The following is a 25387-nucleotide window of genomic DNA, read 5'->3' as shown; positions in this document are numbered from 1 at the left end:
AATGCAATTTCTTTTTTTTTTTTTAATTATTTGGTAGGTTAAAATATTCCTTGTTCATTTGGCTCTTAAAATGTCCTCCTCATGCAATGCAGTTTCTGATTGACCAACTAATGAAAACAGCTTAAAGAGGTTACTCCAAGACCTTTGCTTCTCATGAGTGGTTTGTGGAATTTCAAACACTCTACTTGAACAGTACAGGATGCCGAGGATGCTGCTGGCATAAAGCCTGTGTTTAAATCAAATGATGTTCACATGTGTGTTTGCAATTATGACTATAAGCATCAGAAGCAGGTGATCCATAAGATAATTCAAAAAGAACAGCTTCTTCCAAATGTATTTCAGATATCATCTCCTGAAGTAAGTTCAGACTTTGACTCCCTTCTGAAAAAGACACTTTATTATAACTCTCACACTTGAAAAAAAATTACCAGCAACTATAATGCATTAATTTTTTCTCCGCTAAGTATTTTACACCAAAGGCATAATAATTTAGTTAAATACTGATAAAACCTTTCTGGAGCAGATTTTCGATTCAACTGCAAGAGCTCCAAGTTAAGCCTAAAAGGCCTCCAGCTGACCAGATCTTTTCTTCAAATCGATGGAGAAAGAGTTTGAATTTTTGTTGTCTCAAATGTCAAGATCTACTAGTGGCAGGAAATGCATCTCTTGAAATGAAAGCTATATTCAGTGTCCTTTGAAGTGGCTTTGTTAATGCAATTTGTCACTTAAGTGGGGAAGTAAGGGCTAGGAAGTAGAATCTTTTGAAGGGCAGAAACCTTACGAGCAGTTGAAATAATTCCACTTAACTAATGCAAAAGTACATGTAGGAAACAGACTGTACAACATGCCTGGCCACTTCCCCTCCACCACCAACCCCAGAAACTCCAAACACCTTCACCCAACAGAAACTCCCAAAAGACATTGGGTGTCAAAGTTCTAGCACTACCTTGTGAGCCAACCCATCACTGAGCAACTGCATCTGAACCGTATTTTGAGCTGATTAGAGGAGTGGTGTGGATATAAAAGGTGATGTTCCTTCCACAATACATGCCCTGTTAGTTTAGGATTAATTCTAAGGTAATATGAAGAACCAGAGAACTATTTTTAAAGTATTTCCTTTTATATACTTTGTTCATGCTGATAGTGTTCATTTCCACTTCTGGTAGATGGTGGTGGTGACTACAGTTTATCCCCTCTGACACCAGTTTTGGAGCAGAAGAAAACAGAAAAAAACTCCCTAACTTATGTTGTTTTTGCCTCTGGCCTCATGGCTCTGTAGCATGTTCCTGGCACTGAAGGACAAAAGGAGGTAAAAAAATTGCAGTAACAAGGAAACACACTAACACCCAATGCAATTCTCCAAGAAAAGCAGAAAATGGCAGTAACAATGACTGGAATAGCACCCAAGTTTTTATCTTCACCTTACTAGTCTCTAGAGGGAATACCAAAGGTTAAGACTCTAGACAACATTCTGAAAACTCAGAGACCAAGTTTCACACACCCATTCAGATTTACGTTTTTTAGACTCTTTTGTTTCATTTGAAAGAAACATTTTCCTTCCAAAATATTTAGCATTTTTACAAATGTTTACTGAAACCTGCAAAAACATAACTAGTTTGAATTCACTTACACCAACTTCCTTTTTTCCCAACATATCTGGTTCAGTAAGCAGATCAAAACCAGTTACAAATGTTTCACTGTGGGATTACAAACACCTTTTTAATTGGACAAAATATTAAGAAAAAATTTGTAGTGAAAGACCAGACCAAGAAAAACCAAGCTGCTATGCTTTCTAAGTTGTCTGCATTCTTACAGCAAAGCACTACTATATTCCTTTTAATAGATGTGATGAAACTCTTAATAGAGGTGAGTATCTCCAAGGAAGCAGATTTCAGGCATAATTTAAGTATCATAGTTCAATGGGAACTTTTTATACAAAATGCAACAAGATCTCCACAATTCTCTTGATTGTGAAAAGAAAAAAATACATCAATCTCTCTGCAAGAGAAAAGATCTTTATCAACATAAAATTTAAAGTGATACTTAAAATATTTTAAACCCTGCCAACCCCCAAAACATATCTGCAATATAATTTTAAATACAAACATGTGAGATATAATCTGAATTTGCTTATATTCACCTCTGAACAGGTTACAAATAAAAAACCAAAACTAGTAATTAGTAAGCAATAATCACAATTTTGTGCCAAAAAATGAAAACAGCTTTGACAAGATTTTAGACCAACATTCCACACCAACAATGAATTTCAAAATAAAACCCTAAGATACTCTTAAGCAACTGTTTTTATTTTTAATAACTTTATTTTTAGATCAAAGTACATACTAGATACAATCACTACAGATATGATGAGAAACAACACTAAATTTAAATTCAAGTTCTCTTTGCTACTAATTTAATTACACATAAGAAAAAACCAAATCCAAGCAATGTTACCACTCCCATTTTTACTAATCTTTTTTCCAAGGTGGCTGCTTTATCTGGAAGTTTCACTTGGTTAGGTTTATTCTTTTCTTCATACTGAGACAGATGTTAAATCCATGTAAAAAATGCAGAAAAAAAAAAAGTTAGTGTGAAAGCTTCTTAAGTAGATAATAAAGTACCCAGTTGTAAGAATCTGCATGCATCTAGGATTGATATTACTTCTTTCTGTCTCTGTCCTACTTAATTTGAAATAAATGTGTGTAAACATTCATCTTATCTGATGGTCAATTATGCTGTAACATATATAGGAAAAACAAACTGTTCATTTACAAACTTATTCAGGAGTAAACCACTGCTATTATTAGATGCTACAAAAATTTAATAACAAAACAATTGAATCCTGACTGTCAAATGTTTAAACTAGAACTTCTGCCATTTAATTACTAAAAAAACCCCTGTTTATTTAAAAAGAAAGTTAAATATGTAAAAGATTAGATTTACTCAAAATTAAAGGGAGAGTGGAAAGTAACTTACAAGTGCCTTCTCAGATACATGTTAAACCTGAGTGAAGCCTTGTCATAAAGGACAGCAGGGTTAGGTTCTGATTTCCTACCTTAGTTTACAATGCTTGGAAGACTGTCTCATTTATTGTACTTTCAAAAATTATATGCCAAGACATTTACTGCTGGCAAAGTCTTGTCATGACTAAGCTCAGCAAACAGTACTGAAAACTTCAAGGGAATTTATACAAACATTTTATGTGAGAGGTTAAACTCTGTCACTTAGATTCACAGGTTCATAATAAATGTTTGGGTGCTCCACATTCAAAAGTACTCCATCATAAATTAAGTGGCACAAAAATGTCTTGTATGAAAGTATTCGTAAGCGAAATTCATAAAACATAACCGGATTTTAAAAAGGATTTTCTTTCTTGAAGTAATGAGAAGGCTGTTTCGCAGCCGATACAAAGACCCTGTGCTTCGTCTCGACAGCTATAAAACCTTATGTACAGATTAAGTCAAGTAGCACCAAACTTGGAACCATCCCAGCCCTTATAACTGGCCTGCATATATAGGAGGCAAATATATACACAACTGATGGTTGCATATGCAAAAAAAGGAATAAATAGCTAATAAGTTTTTTGCCACAGTTGCTACCTCTTAATATATTTGGTGTTAAATGATTTATTGGGAGAGGGCTGTTATATTACATTAAATTTACTTAAACTACAGGAAATTGCATTAGTAGCATTATACTCAAGGTCTGAGTTCCACATGGCTTCGTTCAGCAACAGATTCCTTTCTGACACTGATGCTCCATTTACCCCACCCCAGCGGCTGTTCATTTTAGCAGCCTATTACTTAAAATGACCCCATCTGACAAGAGAGTGTCACTGTGTTGGCTTGAGAATGACTGATGTGGTGCTAACATCTAGCCTTGACCTCTCCCACCCTCTTCTTTTGTCACTCTGCAGAGTTATCTGGGATGCCTCCCATTCAATCCATAAAACCTTAGTATCTTCCTTGTGAGTCAATAATTCCAAACAAAAGATTCCTTAATTAAAAAGTAAGAGTGTAAGTATTCAGCATGGCCTCTATGCCACAGTGGTTGTCCAAGAGTAGAGGGATACATTCCAATTAATTCCTTTGTGCAGCAGAAAGAAAAAAAGTAGATTATGCTTTCTCTTGGAGATTCTCCACATTTCTGTGCAATCTTAGAGATTATTTCTCTTTCTGTCCATGAAAAGGTGCAAGGGGGAGAGATCGATGCAGTGTCCAAGCTAAGGCTAAACAGCCTTTGGCAGACCAAGGTATGAAACATTTCCCTGACATATGTCACATCTGAGGTTGCATCAGAAACTTGTACACAGTATTTAACAGCCTCACTCACACACACCCACCTCCACCACGAGGTCCTTCAGTTTGCCAACTTCTTCTCCCAACTTTTTAACACTGCAAATCACATCTTTGCAGACTTCAATATAACATTCAGTCGGTGCCCACTGCAGTACCATCTGTTAATAATTAGTTATTTGCCATAATTACATAATTGTAGATTTTAATTTAGCATTCTACAGTTCTAAAAGACAAAGCCAGAAAAGGTCTATAACTGCATTTATGCTGGGTTTTAATTATATGATTTATGCACAATAAGTTACTACTCCCTAGCAGCCTTTGTTGGAAACTTTTGTCATCTTGACTCTCCATCAGTAGAAACATGAAGAAACAAATCTACCTTGTTTACTTGTATGGCCTAACTCTTTGAAATATATTATTTTTAACAAGTGTCCTTTAGAGAAAGAGCACTGGACAGCTTTCTCTAACTATGTAACAACCAAGATGGTTGATGAATATTCATAGTTTTTATTTTACAAGATGGAATAATGCACTCTAAATCAATCTTCTGTTTGGTTGAATACCTTGTGGGAATTTTTGAGGAAATGGTTATTCATGGTCTGCACAGGAATAATCAGCTTACTACACTCTTTATTCAGCTTCTGAAGAAACTTGAGCAATTCATCTTCACTAGAAAAATAAAATATTTTGTTATTTGTCAAATGCGGTAACTTCTTGCAAGCTGAATATCATATATGAACTTTCAACACTGGCTAGTGAGCTAGACATGCAGTTTCATAACATACAAAAAACCCAGTATCATTTTAAAAGTGAGGAGGTGTGAGACATTTAACATCTTAGCAAGTTGCTGGGGTTTTTTTTCCCCTTGTTTGTCCCATCCCCTCCCTCCCCTGCCTTATTTTTGAATGACAGCATTTCTGACCTGCAGCTTACATTTTTGAGGTAGATGTGAGGGAAAAAGTCTGGTTTGTACTTTGGAGCTAGGACTGAAATGACTAGGTTTAGGGTTAACACAGTCTCCAACAGAGTTGAAGAAAAGAAGAATTCAGTAATACTGGCTTGGCCCTTGGATCTGGAAACATACCTCAGAGCCTAAAATATCTGATGTTATCTATTTTGAAGAAAATTTTTACTTGGTGCTCAAACACAAGCAGGAAGTCAACTCTCAAAATTAGTTTGACCCATGTCTCCAAAAAGTGGAGAGAAGGAGAAAAAAATTAACATATTATTTTCAGCTTTAAGTATCTAGAGCTTCCACATGACACTGACTCAACTTTACTGGAATGTCAGAGAATTTCAGTCATAAGTCATCGTGCTGGCCAGAAACTTGTTGCTGCTCACCAGGAAGAGGGAAAGAGGGCAAGGAAGAAGATCATCCAATTGCTTTTACCGAGTGAGCTCTCAAACCCTTAAACTCCTGAGAAGTGTATGTATCTCCATTAGGAAAGTTTCTGCTAACTCTAAGCTATTTGGGTCAATAACAGGCAGGCCCAAAACAAGAGACAATTACAAGTTCCTACTGCAGAACTTCTTGTTCTGCAGAGCCATAGTATCTGAGCAAACTAACTCAGACTCCAACATTCCTCCATTCCCTAGGAAATCAGCTATTACATGCAGACATATAACTAAACGCAACATACTCACACCACTTGCTTCTTTCTTCTGAGGTCAAAAAGGTATCCAGAAATTTTGTTAAACAGCTAAACTAAGCTACATGTCAATGCAGTGTGTGTATCCAAATGGAGATGGAATTTAGGCCATTGAATGCCACAGAGTGGTTTCTTTCAACTTTGGGCACAGGATCATTAGTGAGTAAAATTTCTGCCACTGCTCAGGACATCTGTGATTTGCAATAGTGCTGAACTGTTAAGACTTTAATTTAACACAAATATAAAGAAACATTAATAGGTATGCTGGAGGTTTAAAACCAGTACTGGACACAGTTTTCATGAAGATGGAATAGTACAAATGCTTATTAGCTTGTTTTTATGAAATAAACTATTGCTTGTTTCAAAACAATCTAACTCAACTGAGTATTTCAGGTAAAGAGCACAAACACTAAACATCTGGAGATAGTCTAAAAGCTTCTCCAACATTACTATAGACAAACCACAATCACAAATACTTTCTTCTACTTAGATAACTTTTTAGCTGGCATCTTTTGTGTTTCATTACAAATGAAATTATCTTTTGGAACTCTGGAAGGATTCTTGACAAAGTATGTCATAGGCTTGAATTAGGGAGGGGGAAAAAAGGAAAAACATTTATTCTATTACACTACTTCACTACACCATAGTTCTTAAACTCCCCATTTTCATAGAATTTTATACCTTTGTGGTGACATGCTCTTATATTTAGAAATGGAAATAATGTTTTAAAAAAATTATCACTTTAAAAAAGAATTAATGGCTGTCAAAGCATCAGCGGCTACACAGTGCTGGACACTAAGTTTATAATCAATCAGTTCAAGATTTTCTACTATGTTAGTTTTTCTATGACTTGATGACTGATTCTCCTTCTCACAGAATGACTTTGAACAAGGGGGAAGTAAAATCTTTATATAATAACATGTAAACATAGCCTAAGATTTTAGTCTAAAGGTCAGATGCCTAGAATACATGTCAGGCAATTTTCTAGAAAACTATGCAGTGTTTGCCATAACTGAAGTGCTGTCATATTTTATGTACTTCAATCTTTAACTAATCAATTATTTTCTGGGTTTGAGAACTACGTATGATCTAAACCCACACTACACTAGGAATAAGACATGTCACTGGTTTGTGAGACTGCAGCAGATACCGCGTGGGCATTTCACTGTATTTGGCTACACACAGTGAATGGGTAATTTTTTTGTATTTCTCTACTTACTCCCTCTGTTTCGATTTTTAAGCTGCTCTGCTTGAATGTATGTACTAAACACTACTGTGGAACAATCTGAAAAAAGCATACACTTTAACACAAAAATGCCTAAAGCTTAAACTGGGAGAAGTCCCCTTAAACCGTAGCTAATTTTTGCTTGCTGAAGAGTCAACATCCATTTCCAAAGGTACCCAACAGATCCCTGGTCTACCACTTCAGCTCAGCAGCAAAGCCTCTATTTTAATACAAATGGCTCCGATGCTGTTAAAGCATTTATGGTGTATCTGTATCATTCTGGTTTATATCCTCCTGCATGCTGGAAGTTTAGTTCTTCAGTACTGCAGCATATGTACATATTTGCAGGATTCTCTTCTGAAAGTACACAGTTGTTTTGATGGAGAATTACAGAACCATAGAACATCTGGGTTGGAAGGGACCTTGTAGATGATTTAGTTCCAATCCCTCTGCCATGGACAGGGACACCTTTCACTAGACCAGCTTGCTCAAAGTGCCATCCAAACTGGCCTTGAACACTTCTAGGAATGGGACATCCACAGCTTTCCTGGGCAACTTACTCTAATACCTCACTACCTTCACAGCAGAGAATTTCTTTCTTACATCTCCTCTAAACCTGCTCTCCATCAGTTTGAAGCCATTCCCCCTTGTCTATCCCTACATGCCCCTGCAAAAAGTCTTTCTCCTGCTCTCTGGTAGACCACTTTTAGGTCCTCTCTCCTCCAGGCTGAACACCCCCTGGTCTCTCTGCCTATCTTCATAAGACTGGTGCTCCAGCCCTCTTGTTCATCTTTGTGGCCCTCTCCTGAAGTCCTTCCAGGCTGATGTCCTTATGCTGGGGGTCTTGGAGCTGCCTGCAAGTCTAGGTGGAGTATCATGAGAGTGAACAGACAGGGAGAATCCCCTCTCAACCTGCTGGCCACTCCTCTTTTGATGCAGCCCAGGATACGACTGGCCTTCTGAGCTGCAAGTGCGCATTCGTTGTGTCATGTAGAGCTTCTTCCAGGAGCTGAATTTGATGATCCTTGTGGGTCCCTTCCAACTCATGACATTCAGTGTTTCTGTAATTCTTGTCAACCAATACTCCCAAGTCCATCTCCTCAAGGCTGCTCTCAATCCACTCTCTGGCCAGCCTGTACTTGTGCTTGGGATTGCCCTGACCCAGGACACTCACACTTGGCCTTGCTGAATTTCATGCACCCACCGCTCAAGGCTGTCAAGGTCTGCCCTGGATGGTATCCCTTCCCTCCAACACACCACACAGCTCGGTGTCATTGGTACACGTACTGAGGGTGTACTCAATGCAAGTCTCCATGTCTCCAGCAGAGATGCTAAACAGCACCAGGCCCAACACCAACACCTGAGGAGTGTCACTTGTTACTAGTCCTCATCTGGACATTGAGCCGTTACCCACAACTCCTGCCCAGTGTTAATATTCAGCCAATTCCTTATCTCTGAGTGGCCTCTGAATGAAATCTCCTCACAGATCAGAAGAAACATCTAAGTCCTCTATCAGGACATGAACTCTCTTCTCTTCCAGTCCATCTCAGCTGTTCAAGAGCTTCCTCAAATGCCTTGCATGACCTATAAAGTCTGACAGCTCAAACTTTGCATTGTGATGCAAAAATGTTCCTCAAGCAGGTCACAAAGTCTCTTTTTCATAAACACAGTAATTTATAAAGATACCAGCACAGCAGCAGCACTGGGAGCAATCTGTTTGAATGATTGGTTGGGAGTGGAATACATACTAGACAGTCTCATGGAACTGGGACTCTAAAGACAACACCATGGCAGGATCACATCATGACTTGACTGCTAGTGCACAGTGTCAGAGCAATTCAGTTTCCTCCAAAGCACGGAGACATGTACAGATTGAATTTGAATCCAAGCATATTCTTTGGGCTGATGAACAACATAACTGACAGGGACTCTAGCCTTACAGCATTCAAGTAGTACAGACAGCTCTACCCAGTATTTTGGAGAGGGAAGAGACATCTATGAGAGTACCAGCACAGCTGTCAGATCACTAGTCAAGAGGGAAATACACACACTTCAAAGAGGAACTGAACCTTTACTATCTAATTCATTTTTTGTAACTATAGTTCTCTAAGTTGGAGAACTAGGAAGAGGAAAGATATAAACACAGAATTTAAATTGAGGTCTAGGTGTGTCTTCCAGGAAAAAAAAATACTTACACATAAAGGATAAGAGATTTCTAAAATCTTAAGGCTCCCTTGTACTTACTATATACTTCATTTTGTGCTGGATGTGGAGTGCTCTAGCAGTGCCTAGGGAACTTATTAAATTTAATAAGGTTGCTAAGGAACACACCCCTCAGCTCAGGCCTGGCTTCTTAGGTAGTGCACAAGACTATACTAAAAGTATGAGAGGTGTAGCAGAGCCGATGCCTTAATACTATAACGGGAAAAAATACCAAGTTGGAATGGGAGTCTGAAAGAGTAATAACACTTTGTGAAAAAAATTCTCCTTATAAACCTACTGATATATATAACCTATGATAAGGAAAATAGCTTCTAAACTTGCTTAATTGGTAAGATAAAAAGAGAGATATTTTAGAAGTCAGTTAAGCTTCCAGTGGAAGAGAAAAACAATGAAAAAATCTGGAATCTAAACAGAAGTAGCATTTATGATTTAAGATACACATGTACAAGATACTATTTTACGAGTTGAAAATTAAGGGCCTATGCGGAAGTTATGTGCATCTCTCCCTCCCACTTTTTTTTAATTGCATCTTAAAATCAGACAGATTTGACTGGAAGACTAACAGAGCCTACCCTGTCTAAGCTTCCAACTTTGTTTGTTCAAAACACACTCACCACCAGCTCTCATAATCTACTAACTTGCATATTCTTATGAATGCTATGCATTAAGGGTAAGGTGAGACAATTTTACCTTTGAGCCACAGAAAATAACACGGTTACCTTAAATTGTTAACATTTCACTTCCATTTCCTTAGATATACTGTTAATACCTCAATTCCAGCTTCATAATTTCAGAGACGTCTTCAAATTTTTTTTCTTCCACTTGCAGATCGTTAATAGCATCTAGGAGTTTCTGTTGATCTCCAGGATTTGTAATGCCAATCTAAATTTAAAGAGTAATTCCAAGTATGATTTACTTTTAAAATTATTAGATATAACAGTACAGTAACCCATTTCATTAGCTTCTAAATATTAAGATTCAAAGGAAATTCTTTTTAAGTTACTGCAACCAGCTACAATGTATGTAAGTGACAGAGGAAAAAACAAAATCACAAAAAATATTCAATGATGCAGAAGAAAATGACAAGAGATGAGGAACTGCCAAACTGAAACTGCACAGGATACTCAGAAAATCTGTTTAGGATTTATTTAAAAAATAATAATAGCAGTTTGCCTGAGTAGCCCTGTCTTGTTAGGGTGTTAGGCTTTCCATTTCAGAATGATCTGAGTCATCTCTGACAGCAAGATAACGAATCATCATGATGGTGATACAGCATTAACTCAGAAAGAAAGAGTGGAAATTATCAAATCAGCATCAAATGGAGAATTTTAGAGGAAGACATCTTTTTAACTGAAGGAAAACAAAAAAGATACATACTATGTAACAGATTCTGCAAGTGGTGCCTGGAGCAGAAAACACTGGCAGCTGTACTATCCATCAAGCATCTCAGATTAAATTTTAAGTCATATTTAAATCCTAGACTAAGAGTTTTCTTGCAGAACACTTAGTGAAAAATAGCAGTATATTTTTTAAAAAGTAGATGCCTCTGTGCCACATTCAGTGTGTCCCTTGCTCATATGACAGGCTGCTGTGCAACAGAAGACTTCTGGTGTTAGCAGCCCTAACATGCTCCCCCCCACACAAGTGAAAAACCTCCTGACTTTGCTCCTAAGGCACCAGCTGAGTACCTGACTCAACAGGAGCAGACCACTCCTGCATTTGAGACTGCAAGGATCTCAGAGTCTCCAAACGTAGACTACATGGGACCCTCACTAATATTCTGTGGACCTGAAGTTACCTTCTGCACCCCCAGAAATCTGGAAGATGTTAGTGTTTGCAGTCTCCCAGATTTCTGTCAGAAAGATTTTGAATGAACAGCTGATAACCCACATCAGATCAACATTCTAGGGAAGAGACTGTGCCTAGGGAAAGGCTTGCTTTTTTCTGGGACTCAATGTTATGACACTCATTGTTCATTGTGACTGCATAAAACTGTCCTACAGGTTCTCCAACAAACAGAGCTAAAAAATAATTAAAAGTACACTTGTGAGCCCATAAACATTTCAAAATCGTGTTAAGTTTATAGACAAGTAAGTTCTTCGTAATGAAAAATCCCAACAAGAATAATTGGGATTTTAACTACAGGTGTCAAGAACTTTTGAACTTATTAATACGTTTCCATGGGTCCCTGAATGAATTATACTGAAGTCTTTTTAGCAAATATCCCTAGCAGCCGTAAGATAGAAAGATCTCAGTTTTGTATGAATAATCTGCTCCACTTGTGTTGAGCTGTAAGTTTGCTTAATACATTAGATTTCAGGTTTGCCTGGTGGAGCCCTATCTGGTACGAACTAGTATTTTCCTAAGGCTTACAAAGCATTACAGCAGTCATTTTATCATGAATAAGTTAAGGAGATTTCTACAATAGCAGTTATTCTTGAGGAACTAAAACTATCTTGCCTAAAGCAGAAACTACTGTGAAGACTGCCTTTGCTTTTCACTCCACCTTCTCATTCCTGAAACCAGCAAATCAGGATGCAGCTTTCTGAGCAGCATATCAGGAAGATGCACTTTGTTCCCCTAGAAATAAAACACCATTTTGTTCTTCTGCAAATGGATCACTGAGCACTACCACATCTGAAAATATCTGTCAGGAAGTAAAGAATGTAATAAATGTCACTATAGATAAAGCCTTCTACCACCACACTGATTCTGCATTTAGTGGTAAAAGGCGCAGAACTTAGAGACAAAAGGTTGATAGATCAATTCAAACTACTTCCAAATTTCTAGATATCTCTGCAAGAACATGAAGTGACCCAGAACCTGATTGTTCATGCAATAATGAATGCATGGAACAACCAGAGTGCAATAAGCCCTTCTTGATGGCTAAGTGAATTTTCAAGTTGATGTTGGTTCACTTATGTTCTGCAGTCCAAATTTTGCAAGTTTTGTTGTGAAGTGGCCATGTTTAAGAACATGCAAGTGCTGTACAGTTATTTGCTCGTATCTGTAAAAGACACTGTATGCACTCTCAATTTTAGTCAGATCCACACTAGGAACATCTACTTTATTCTATGCTTAAATACATTCAAAATCCAAGCCGCAAGTTCACTCCAGCACGAATGTGACAAGAGATGAATAAGATGGCCTCAACACATGAAAGGTGATATACTGCACCGATAAAACCAGTGAAGCTATGCACAAACTCTTACAACAATGCCTCTTTGCCCAAGTAACCACTAATTTTAATGATGTAACACATTTCTGTCAAATATTAAATGCTTTTTTCAGGGAGTGGGCACAGAGGAATGAGTCCTGGAATTGTGATATTGAAGCACGTACACCAGATAATTATCCAATTATGTAAAGTTCTGGATTATATTTTGAATTTTGATGTGTCAGCTTTTCATTACACAGTCTCAAATCCAAAACAAGATGCCAATTTCTCTTATTCTAAATTAAATTAAATGTAAGAAAGAAACCATTTTAGTCCTAAATGAATCCGAAGCTAAATTACTTCTGTTTCTATCTTATCAAAAAATGCTTAAAACAAAATAAAAAACGTGTCATAAGTAGTGCAGACAAAAACCTCCAAATGTTGAAAAGACATGTCCCAGTATACTGAACACATTTTTTCCAGAACGGAACAGTTTATAAGCCAAAGGAATGCAAGGATTTCAGCTTGAAAGACTCATTGTTTAGGCTCTGTTGTAGAATACAGATAAATGTATTTACAGAGAAAATATCTTCCTATATAGTTTGATGGAGGAAAGCTTATCATGCTAATGACAGGATTTCTCCCCAGTTCTCTGGATACAAAGCAGCTTGGTTCAGAGACATCCATCAAAAGTCATCATTAATCTTTGTAGTAATAAGATCCAGGCTCTTTAAAACAGCTGGCTATTAGCTGAAAGACTGCCATCGCAGTAAAAACTTTCAACTCTGAAGTTACAAGGAAATAGATTAGATTTCTTCTATCAGCAGCGTGGGGAGAAACCGTTAGCAGAGCTCTAAAACAAGACTGCATAAAGAATTTTGGATAACTTATGAAGAGCTAATAAGCCAGGAGTGTTTCCCATTTTTTAACTTCTCAACTGAAGACTCACTAATTAATTTATGTCCATGCACAAAGCATGACTTAATTTTCAGGAACTGTTTCCTGCTGTTGCAAAGTTAATAGACAAAGCAATTAAATTCTTACAGATATTATCTTCCTGTGTAGAAGCAGCTGATCTCTGTAGTTACTTCAGTTTGTTAAAAGCTTTTTTGCTTTCATAATAGCAAGCCTTGAACAATTTAGAACAATGAAACAGAAGCTATGACTGTGAGTGAAATTACACCCCCTTGGAGAGGCAGCCATAAAACTTAGCCATTCACTGAAGTCCACAATTCTCTCCTCCTCTCCCAATGCTCCCTGGACAAAAACAAGCAATAACTGCAATACCAAAGCAAGTGATCAGTATGATCATACATTCAGACAGATTTACAGTTTAATGCAATCATGCCCAACACAGCAGCTCACACAGTAATGAGAGGAAATCCACAAGAATCTCCTTAAAGGACAAAACTACTACCCCACAGGGGCTTTAGAGTTCTAAAATCCCAGGGCACCAGGATGCTGTCCAATGATCCTGAGGCTTCAGAAAAGTAGTAACATCAAAACACACTGACATGTCTTACAATATTTTGCCCTAGATGAACTCTTAAAAGTCTCTTCATTGACAAAGCTCCCTATATGAACACCCCCTGAGAATACAGAATCACTTGCAAGTTCTGTCAGAAAAATTAACTACTCAGTTACAAGACAAAACATCAAGCAAAACAATCCTTGCTGACATCCACTCTAAGGGAATACAATGTTGGATCCAGCTGCTAGAACGAACACACACCTCCCTGGTACCAGGACTAGGAGGAAAAAAAGCTGACACTAAGGACATGGGTAGTTCCAGTACAGGGAGCAGCCTGAAGAAGCTGTTTTTACAAAGTGTCTTCGGAATCCCAGACCAGAAATTCCAAAGTTCCCCAGTACAGAGTGCTCAGAAGAATCCTGCAGCCTGAGGTACTTGCACTGTTCCAATAAGGCTCCTATAATTGGGTTTTATTATAGCATCCTCCAGTAAGCACAGAAAGTCCTTTGGCTTCCCACAGAAAAATTCCAGGAAGAATAAAGAAAAGCAACCACCACATCTCAGCTGAGAACTGAAGTCTTTTAATAATGCATCATTTAGTCAAAAGACCAACCTTCCCAGCTGCAGTAAATTGTTAAGAAACAAAATCTTCTCTTTTCTCCCTTTTTTTGGGGGTGGGTAAGGTTTTACAAACCTGTTTGGGATATAAGATTCTACAATTTAAGCAATTCTAATGTAATTGCTCCTCTTTCTCCACCAAAAATTACCACCTCACAAAGGAGGACCACATCTAAAGTAGATGTTTAGTACTATCTACTGCTTATCCTAGCACTGACTTCCCTTCAGAGAAATCATAATCAAAAACCAAAAATGGTAACAGCTAACATTTAAACTATAACTATTTCCTGCTTATCCCTGATCACTCATTGATCTGTGAGATTACATACTGCAGAAAAAGTCTGTCTATATTCACATTAAAATTCAAGAAGTTGCAGAAGATGTTGAAAGAATTCTTGCAAGGTTGGACATCTACAATGAGAAGATAAGACACTTAAAAAAACACATTAAAAACACTTAAAAAAGGGGACAAAATTAAATTATATTCTAAAGTAGTAAACTGACCTGTATTAAGTCATCTTTTTGCATGGTCAGAAGTTGTCTTAATGCTATATCTTGTTCCTGTATAAAACAAAGGTGTTTCTGCCATCAGAAAGAATGTCAGAATAAAACAGTTTCAAACTTGACTTTCTTCCCTGTTTTTACTTCAGTTTTCAGGAACAAAACCAGCTAAAAAAATCATTATTGAAGCATTGAAAGATCTGTCTAGTTTAGAAACATCAAACGTTGTGACTAATGCATGTAATCAAGAAAACCAATTTAGTCCACTGCAGTTTAACTTCCCATTTTATTAAAAAAAAATTATGTTTAAGGAATTTCTTTGAATTAATATATTAATGGTAATTTTTTTAATGCAGTAGATACATTTTGCTTTCATGGATTACTTCACAGGTAGCAAATATACCACAAAATTACCTGCAATAATTCTCTAATGTGTTCTAGACCAAGACCATGTAAAAACACTTCCATGTCATGAAAAGTTGAAAAGGAACTGTAAAGATAATTAATGAAATTGAAGTTAGAAACAGTGGAAACTAAAAATAGAAAAAAATAGGAAAAAAAATACATCCATAACAAAATGTTATAGAAAAGCTCCCCAGACATAGCCCTTGGGAGGAACCTGAAGTTGCACATACCTGCTGATGACAGAAGTACCTTACAAGTATACAAGTTAACCTATCAAAAATTTTTAGATGTTTTTTCTGTCTAATAAGTTGAATTGAGCCCAAAGGGGTATGACTTTCACACATAGAGGTAATTTTAAGTCACAAAACATTCCAAATGAATCCTAAAGTTGGATCACAAAAGCCTGAAAAATGTGGAAGTGGGGTTAAGGAAGACAACTGTGTACACAATATTAACTGGATTCAGTCCACAACTGGTACCTTTCCTGTTCCAGTTAAGCCAAAACAGGACTGTGTGTAATTGAAACTAGTGGAAATTACTCCATCAAGACACTTGTCAGAAGACTACTGTTCAGAAGGTAGACTGAGGAAATAGTTAACACTGAACTGTAAGTTCGGAGTTTAACACTTATAAACAAATTAAAAAATATCATTTTTGATTTCCTACTCTACCAAGGGATATAAAAGTATAAGAGGAAAAATAGCTAAATAGCTTTCAACAATCAGATGAACTGTAATGTAAAGAATTAAACAGAAGAGCAAATCCTACAAAATCCTGAAAGGACTACTGCCTTTGCTACAACAAATCTTTTGCCAAAATCCTGAGTTATGACATACTTTGCTCTGTCTTGTTGTAGGCCCTGAAATGAAGCTCTGCCTCCCCTCCCCCCCAAAGACTGAAGGAGCATCTTGAGTGTCATCACATGGCATGTACAGGGCAGCCAGGGAATCGGGTTTAGGAGAGATGAGTCCTGCTAGACCAACATTACCTCCTTTTTAGACAAGGCGACCCACCTAGCGGATGAGGGAAAGGGTGTGGATGTTGTCTATCTGCACTTCAGTAAAGCTTCCAATACAGTCTTCAAGAGCATTCTGCCGGAGAAGCTGGCAGCCCACTGGGTTAAAAACTGGCTGCATGCCCAGAAAGTGGTGGCAAATGGAGTTACATCCACTGGTGGCCAGTCACTGGCAGTATTCTCCAGGGCTCCATGTTGGAGCCAGTCCTGTGTAATAGTTTACCAATGATCAGGATGAGGGGATCGAGGGTACCCTGAATAAGTTCACACATGACACCAAGCAGGGTGAGAATGTTGATCTGCTGGAAGGTTACAAGGCTCTGCAGAGGGATGTGGACACGCTGGATCAATGGTTGAAGACCAACTGTATCAGGTTCCATAAGGCAAAGTGTTGTGTGCTGCCCACTGGCCATAACAACCCCATGCAGTGCTACAGGCTGGGGGAAAAGTGTCTGGAAGGCAGCCCAGCACAAAAGGACCTTGGGGTGCTCACTGACAGCTGAATATAAGCCAGCATGTGTCCAGGTGTCCAAGAAGGCCAGTAACAGCCTGGCTTGGATCAGAAATTGTGTGGCGAGCATGACTAGGGAAGAGACTGTCCCCCGGCACCCAGCACTGGTGAGGCCACACCTCAAGTTCTGTGTCCAGTTCTGGGCCCCTCACTACAAGAAAGAAATTGAGGGCTGAAGCATGTCCAGAGAAGGGCAATGGAGGTAGTGAAGGGTCTAGAAAGTGAGTTGTATGAGGAGTGGCTGAGGGAGCTGGGGTTCTTTAGCATGGGGAAAAGGAGGCTCAGGGGAGACCTCATCACTCTACAACTACCTGAAAGGAGGCTGTAGCCAGGTGGGGGTTGGCCTGTTCTCCCAGGAAACTAGCAACAAAACAAGAGCTGACACAACGGAGGTTCAGGCAGGACATCAGAAGGAATTTCTTTACTGAAAGGGTGGTCAAGTATTGGAACAGGCTGCCCAGGGAGGTGGTTGAGTCACCATCCCTAGAAGAGCTCAAGAAATGACTGGACATGGTGCTTAGTTTTAAGGTTTAGTTAACATGGTAGCATTTGCAAGGGGAGGCCTCTATGGAGGTGTTTTCCAACCTAAATGATTTTAGAATTCTAAAACAGAATCTGGTGAGGCTTTGCCTGAAGTACTCTGTCTGAGACTACCAAACTGTGAACTGCTACCCTGTGAACAGCCATCAGCCCATCAGCTTAATGCTACAAAACTAGATTATTCCAAATTCAGCAGGACTGGCTGAGCAGGGGCAATCTGACCAATCAGAACAGACTTTGGAGGAAGGTGACTATGGGCACTGCAAGCCATCTTTTTAAGACCACACAGCTCAAGCTGAAGGATGCAAGCAGATGGCTTTTTGAGGACTTCTTAGCCAAGTTGTACAAAATCATATCAGAAATCTCTGAAGTAGCTGAAGCAGGTGCTGATTTCAGGCATAGGGTACCTTCAAGCCTCAGGGTCAGGGGCACACTCTGCCAAAACTTCCAGAGTTTAACTAGTGTTCATACTTAATTTTGACTCTTCAGTTGATTCAAGAAAAAGGGCATAGCTCTTGGTGGCAATGAAGCTGAACACAGGCACTTAATGAAAGCATCAAGTATTTAACATCAAATGAAGATAAGCACAAAACAACAAGTATGCAACAGGGGAGCATATAAATTCAACAGAGCTGAAATGAACTGAAGTGACATTGGACCTGGCTCTCCTACACTTTACACTTAATGAGAGATAAGAAAAATCTAGATCATGCTCTTTGTTTACACTGCCAAGGAACTTTGCAATCTTGAAAAATTGATAGTATATTAATATACTTACTGTAAACTACTGGCAGCACTCCAAACAAGACACATTATGTATCAGAACAACTTAATCCTTAATCTTTTAGGAATGTTTATAAGCTAAAATTACACTACAACTGTATTTACCCAACACTGTGGTCAGAGACAGCTGTCAGAAATTTGCAGATAGCCTCTTGCTCAACTGTTTTATGGTATCTTCCTTGCAAGTGATTTGCAGCCAACGAGAGCAAACTAAATATCTGGAACAGTCAAAATGAATAATTATTATTAAAACTCAAAATGTATAAAAAACACATGGGAATAAGATTACAATCAATTACTACTTACAGGGAACATGGAACATCTGCCACTTCTCTAAAGCATACATCTATAATGAGAAGTTAAGACTAAACTAAGAGTTTACCAAGAGCATTTCTGAATTAACCAAATTCCAGCACAACAATGAACACTGAGCACAGTGGTGTCTATCACATGGTCTAAAAAAACCACTACAGAATCTGCCACTATAGAAAAAGCCAAACACCAACATAGCAATTTTGGCTGCTTGTAGAAGAGAATTCTATGCACGAAGTTCTCTAAAGAACAAAAGGCACATGACTCTTTTAACGCCTCCATTTCCAGTGCATACATAAACGTAAGATTTACCAATTTACAACTGACAATCTAAGTTAACTATATCTGACAGACAAGGGTTCTTTTAACTGATTAAAGAAGAAGCCTTCTGGTAGGCATCACTACACAGTAGTGATGGATTGCAGACATTGAACTACCTCTCTGTGGGTTTTGAGATAGTTGCAAGAAAATTCAGCAAAAGAAGTAGAACCTTAACAAAGCTAAAAGAATGGTGAAACCACTTGCCTAGTTCAAAACTGGACTGGCCAGTTTTATATACATACACAAGTATGTGGGTTGATCCTGGCTGGAAAATAAGCCCCTACTGAGGCTAGCAGAATGGGAGAGAAGGGTAAAAGTTAGAAAACTTTTCATGGGCTGAGATAATACAATTTGATATGGGAAGGGGAACAAAAAAACAAACCCAAAAGCTAAGTGATGCAAAAGCAGGCACTTACCACCTCCCACCAGCACACCAATGCCCAGCCACTCTCCAATTTCATTGCTGAGCATGATGTTATAGGGCATGGAATACCCCTTGTGTCAGCTGGAGTGAGCAGCCCAGGGCTGTTCCCCCTCCAAAGCTCTTGCTCACTCTCAGCCTACTTGCAAGAGATGGGGAGCAGAGTGAGAAATAAAGATGGCCTTGATTCTGCACAAACACGGATCAGCAACAGCTAAAACACTGGTATGCTATCAACCCTGTTTTGGTCACAATCCTAAAACACAACACCATACAGGCTGTCTGGAAGAAAAATAACTCCCAGTCAAATCCAGAATAATACAAAAGAAAAATATTTTCCCTCCCAGCAACAGTTTCTGCAGATATTGTCTGTACAACAGCCCCTTGGGCTGTCAACAGCCTGAAAAAGCAGACCCTGAAGCTGGAGCTCATGACCATTAAATATCTCAATACCATCTGCAAGACTTTGCACCAGTTGTGTGAAAGTCAGCACTTCAGGTCAAGAGGCAAGTGCCATCTCTCAAGTGTGACAAGCCTCCATGTCAGAGAAAAGTCATGTTATAAGATTATATGGCTGCAACCTGCTGAACAAGTTGTTTATCAAAGGCAGAAGGCACTTGTAACCCTTCTTAGTAAATAACCTGAGCTAGCAGATCACTAAGTCTCAGACACAGATCTTGCAAGCTTCCACTGACAGCTCTGTGCATAGTTATCATTTTTGCTCCTGCCTAGCCCTTGAGTCTGGCAGTGAAAAAAAAAAAAAAAAAAAGATGTAAGAAGCTGTAAATTACAATTCATAAGAGTGAATTACACATTTTTGAAGAGCCTGTGTAAAAAGCCACATCATCAGTAAGAGCAACTCAAAACAAAATACACAGGAATATGATCTAACTGATCCACTATGTATCATCTGGTAACAGCAGTAAACATTTATTTTAGGAGAATACAGATTGTCTTTAGTAGCTCTCTATACTGGTAATTAGCAGTTGCTCTTTCCATGACCTGATGGCCAATTTACATTACCTTCCACCTTCCTCCAGAGAATGGACTTTGAAGATGGCCACTACCAACTACTCTTTTTTTTGTCTTTAGCCTTTTCACTGCCAAACTCAATGAGACGCTATGCACTACAAATCAGTCTGGTATCTGCAATCTCTCACATACTTTGGCATATAAGTAAAACACATTTTCTACTTCCTGTATCAACACTGGAAACATGAATAATCCCTTGTTTTGTATTCTATATCTAAAGTCAATGATTCTGAAAGAATAAAGAAAAAAGGTTTCCAAAACACTACAATATAGCCTTTACATCACCATGAAAAGCTGTGATATAACAGAAAAGAGTCTGTCATAAACATAAACATAACAGCACTAGTATTCAACTAGCTGCTATTATGTAGTTATTGAAGTAATATTTCTACAGAAAATTATATGATTAATGAAAGCACTTTTGACACAAAACACAGAATTTGCATTTCTAAGAGAAATTAAATACCTCTAAATGTTTATTGATTTTTGCTAGGTCTGCTGCTGTTTTGTCATCCTTGGTCTGTAGATTTTTGTCAGCTCCTAGCTCAAGCAACTTCAAAATTACACTTTTATGTCCGTGCTGTGCCGCCCATATTAATGCCTGCAAAGAACAACTTTATTTTACCAATTTTACACATTAAGCAAAACCCAACGGTTTCAATGAATAAAGCATGGCCCAATATGGAGACAAAGACAATTAATGCAAGAGGATCTCAAAGTAGTGCTAAAGGAGAAAATTCTGAGAAATGTTTCTCAGAAAGCTGTATTTCAAAACAAGGTAGTGGGTACTCACTTTTAAAATTTTTTATATTTTATTTTTTTATCATTAAATACAACACACAAAATAAATCACTCACTGTATATCCATTTTCATCTTGGGCATTTATGTGTGATCCATGAGCAACAAGAAAAGCAACAACCCGAGGATAGCCTTTTCTAGCTGCATACATCAGTGCAGTCATTTGTTTCCTAAAAGAAGAGATGCCAGGTAAAATCAATATGTCAAAATACAAAAAGAGAAAAAAAAATTAAAATACACTGCCTAAGTGATGTGTTCTATCTGCACAACAATTTCAATGCAAAGTTTGGAAAAATGTGCGGTTTCATTCAGGTCAAGATGTAAATCACAACTGAATACTAAAGAGAAAGAATATTAAAAACAACAACTATGTTCATAAATGCAAAACTCTCTCTAGTAGAATTAGTGTAAACAAAATACCTGTATCTTTAAGACCCTGCAGCAGGGGACCTTGTGTGTGTGTGTAGGTTGCTTTTATGCAGGAGTTTTTCAAAGCTCTCCAGCGAGGTTTCTTGAGTCTCTTCTCAGTGTGGTATTTGCATTGCTGCCTGCTTGATCTTTGCTCAGGTAAGGGCCATTCTCTTTGTTTTTTTCCCCCTTGGCTCAGAGAAGCTGCAGGAGCAATACCTGAGCTACCATGAGGGTGAATTCTGCAGCTGCCTCTCTGAAAAACCAGGCGGGCACCATGCTGGCAGAAGCGCAGCAGAGCCACCCTGCTTCAGCCCAAGACACTGCTGACTGCATGGAGTGGGGAGAGGATGCACTGAGCGGCTCCAGCCCAGCTGTTTCACCTGTTGTGCCCACTCTGCAGTGCCTTGCCATGGGGAAGCTCTTTGTCTGCTGCTGGAACAGCTCTGTGAGGCTCCTGCCTTCCAGGGAGGGCTCTCACACCAACTTGTCACTCTGTCCTACAAAGCGTGAAATTGAGCTGCTGGGCTCATTTCGGGAACAGACAGTTTCCACCATTTTGGGTCTCTCTTTGCTGCAGTGGGTTATGAGGTCTAGCAGTTACTGACTTTTTTCCCTGTGCCTTTTGGCATTCTGTTTGTTAATAAACCACTGTTTTTCTCTCTTTCATCTATTATTATTCATTTCTTATTGGTGGAAAGGGATTGTTGGAATACTTAAAACGAGACAACTCATTCCAAAGTACTCTCCTTTGAAGAGTCTCCAACCAACACATGATCTTATGCTTCTAGAGATGCTTACAAAGATGAAACCATTATGAAATATTGCTCAAAATCTTCTGTTTGCAAAGTATCTTTCCAGATGCCTGACACATTCTTTGGTGGAATAAGACTGCAAAATTAAGGAAAAAAAAAAAGCAGTATTGGAGGAAAAAGATTGTAGAGTTTCTGGTTGCTACTGAGTAATAAGATTTAAGGTAAAATATTTTACTACTGCTGCTTAATTAAAATCTATTGTATTTTAAAATGCAATAGTTTTTAATGAAAAATATTATGCACTGCTTGTAATGTATAGCTCCATGTCAAAAACCTGCTTTCTAAAGATTATTCCATTTTGCTTGGATATTCCTGATGGGAGGACTGTTCTTCCCAATACTGCATTTCTCAATAATAAGTTTATCAACCACTAGAGGGATCCCCAAATTCATATGTCTTAAAGCAACTGCCTTAAAATTTCTGCCTCCTTGCAGAGAGTATTGCTAGAACTAAGGCTTTGCACATCTTTCTTTGGTTTCGATCATTCACACAAGGATAATGTTTTGTCTTATGCAAACACAGTTAAAATTGTACTGAATGAAATCCAGTAACATTACAAATTTGAAACAACCTTACGCTAGGGGAAAAAGGTCAATCACACAGAGATAAGCAAAATGAAAGGTAACCAGACCTTCAAGACATACAGTCAACAACATAAAGTAACTTGGTAATGAAACAAAAAGACTTGCATCAGTCTAGAACAAACTTAGTTCATCAACACTACAAAAGCAGAAGTTCTGACTGTATGTGAGGAGACATTTCACCATCAGTGAAATGCGATTAATTAATAACTGGAGCCCAGCCAATCAGTGGAACTGGCTGCTCAGAGAAATTTTTTAGTCTCCAGTCTCATTGACCAGATGGCAACCTAGCCCAATTTTACAGCAGACATAGCTTTAAAGAAGTTGGACTAGAAGCCGCCTGAAATCCCTTCTGACATGAACTACCCTATGGGGATTACTATAAAAATAGAGAAAGACTATAATCTCCATCTTCAACTTAATAATTGATATCCATATATCTCACTATCTCTATAAGTCTCTACAGAGCTGTCTATACAGGGACATATACAGAAATCTATATTTCAAAGAATGAGCAGAAGTTAATGATAACCTAATAATAATTTGTAGCAACAAAATGCAAACTTGTTTGCCCAACATGGATGCTCACTCCAATACTTCTTTCTTTGCAGTGGTAGGTAGCCTTTGACTAAGTTTCCATGCCACCACCTTTGAAGTATTTACCCTTTATATCTGACTGCAAAACCAGTCCAATCACACTTGATTTCATTTTCATTTCTCCCACTCTCAACCTTTTGTTTTTTAATTCTAAGACTACATCACAACTATCTTCTGCTTTTTCAAAGGAAAAAAACTAAACAAAAGCCCCGAGGCCACAGAATAGTCTTTTCTCCACAGAATTTGATGTAGTTACAGCTGTATAGTACTGCAGGCATGATATCTGAAATCAACCCAACAACTCAATGACACTAAAGCCACAAAAAGAACTGCTCAATTTGCAAGTAAAACTCAATAAATACAACATTTAAAGGTCCATCAACATGATTGTGCAATTAGTACTGCAAGCATTCAATTTTAATGCTTGAGTTTTAATTTCGAAGGCTACAAGCTGTTTCAGGATAGAAACACATGCATTGCTGCACAAATTTGCACCTCTACGTGCAAGGGGGTGCCCTGAGCCACCCCATGAAAGCAGCATCCATTTAAATATACGGCCACAGGAGGGAGACAAGAGCACTGAGGAATACAAACCTTGTTTTCCTAACCCTGCAACGAACCCCCACAACCACAACAAGCTTTAACAACCAGCAAGCTTTAACATGGCAAATCCACTGCTTCCTGCTTAAGGTGAAGAGAAACTAAACATATTGGTACATCTTAGTGCAATCTAAAAATGTTCACAGAGAGTGTAGTGATAATCATCTAGACAGAGCTTAAGAATCCTTTTATAATTTTGAGGAACTGCTGTGTTTCAGCAGTCTGGCTTGCAGGTGACCTACTTGTCTGAAGATCCATTAAGTCCTTTTGTATGGTACAATTTGCCACATGACATTTTTCCATATTTCATTTGATACTCAAGTCACAGTCAGTAAATAAATCTAAAAAGGCATATAAGCAATTTATTAATTAAACATCTAACTATATTTGCTTCCAGTTTTGCAGCACCTATATAAAAAGCAGGGTCTCGTGCAAATGAAGAGAGATTTTTGTTTGTTTATTTGTTTCTATCTTTGGAGTCACAGAAAATTCTGAGTTGTACGGGACCCACAAGGATTATAGAGTCCAACTCCTGGCCCCAGACATGACAAGTCCAAGAATCACACCACCTGGTTGAGAGCATTGTCCAAATGCTCCTTGAGCTCTGTCAAACTTGGTGCTATGACCATTTTCCTAGGAGCCTGTTCCCATGCCCAACTACCCTCTGGCAGAAGAACCTTTACCTAATATCCAATGTAAATGTCCTCTAACACAGCTTCACACTCTAAGTCTCCCTGCTTTTATATTAAGACTGAAGAAAAAGACAAAAATGGAAGCTTTGTAAGTTTTTAGGGCCATCCCAAACTTTGTATGTGATGATACACACAGAGAAGTTCTTACAGGCTCACTTTACCTTGTGGAAAAAATGGGGCAAAATTTATATCACAAGACAACAAGCTGAACAGACTTACTACCCTGAAGCTGTCTATCCTGGATAATCAGGAGCCATGACAGAACTGGTAATAAAGCTTTATCTCCTAGATGGCAAGCATCTGACTCAAAAATGTATTGAACAGCTGTCACTAAACTGGATCTGTGGTGCAGAATTCACTGCACTTGACAAGTAAACATACTTGTGTTTGGGATCATGATCTCAAGCAAGACA

At 38.3% G+C, this 25387-nt stretch overlaps 1 protein-coding gene across 5 annotated transcripts in view; it reads right to left on the bottom strand.

Moving 5' to 3' along the window:
• Positions 1-525: 525 nt before the first annotated feature.
• ASZ1 (ankyrin repeat, SAM and basic leucine zipper domain containing 1) overlaps positions 526-25387 on the bottom strand; it is a 37825-nt gene continuing 12963 nt past the window's right edge. For 3 of the 5 annotated variants that reach the window (XM_038155419.1, XM_038155420.1, XM_038155421.1), the window contains 9 exons: positions 21340-21451; positions 20949-21083; positions 18502-18614; positions 15557-15632; positions 15146-15202; positions 10165-10277; positions 4862-4967; positions 4343-4456; positions 526-2538 (listed from right to left, as the gene is read on the bottom strand). In XM_038155419.1, coding sequence (XP_038011347.1) covers positions 2392-2538; positions 4343-4456; positions 4862-4967; positions 10165-10277; positions 15146-15202; positions 15557-15632; positions 18502-18614; positions 20949-21083; positions 21340-21451 — 973 coding nt within the window. In that variant the 3' untranslated portion in view covers positions 526-2391. The remainder of the gene's footprint in view (positions 2539-4342; positions 4457-4861; positions 4968-10164; positions 10278-15145; positions 15203-15556; positions 15633-18501; positions 18615-20948; positions 21084-21339; positions 21452-25387) is intronic. The other 2 variants (XM_038155423.1, XM_038155422.1) reach the window with 2 other exon arrangements.

The sequence above is a fragment of the Motacilla alba genome, chromosome 1A (genome assembly GCF_015832195.1).
Source record: "Motacilla alba alba isolate MOTALB_02 chromosome 1A, Motacilla_alba_V1.0_pri, whole genome shotgun sequence".
In the NCBI taxonomy this organism is placed as follows: domain Eukaryota; kingdom Metazoa; phylum Chordata; class Aves; order Passeriformes; family Motacillidae; genus Motacilla; species Motacilla alba.
This window is presented reverse-complemented; position numbering and strand designations above follow the sequence as displayed.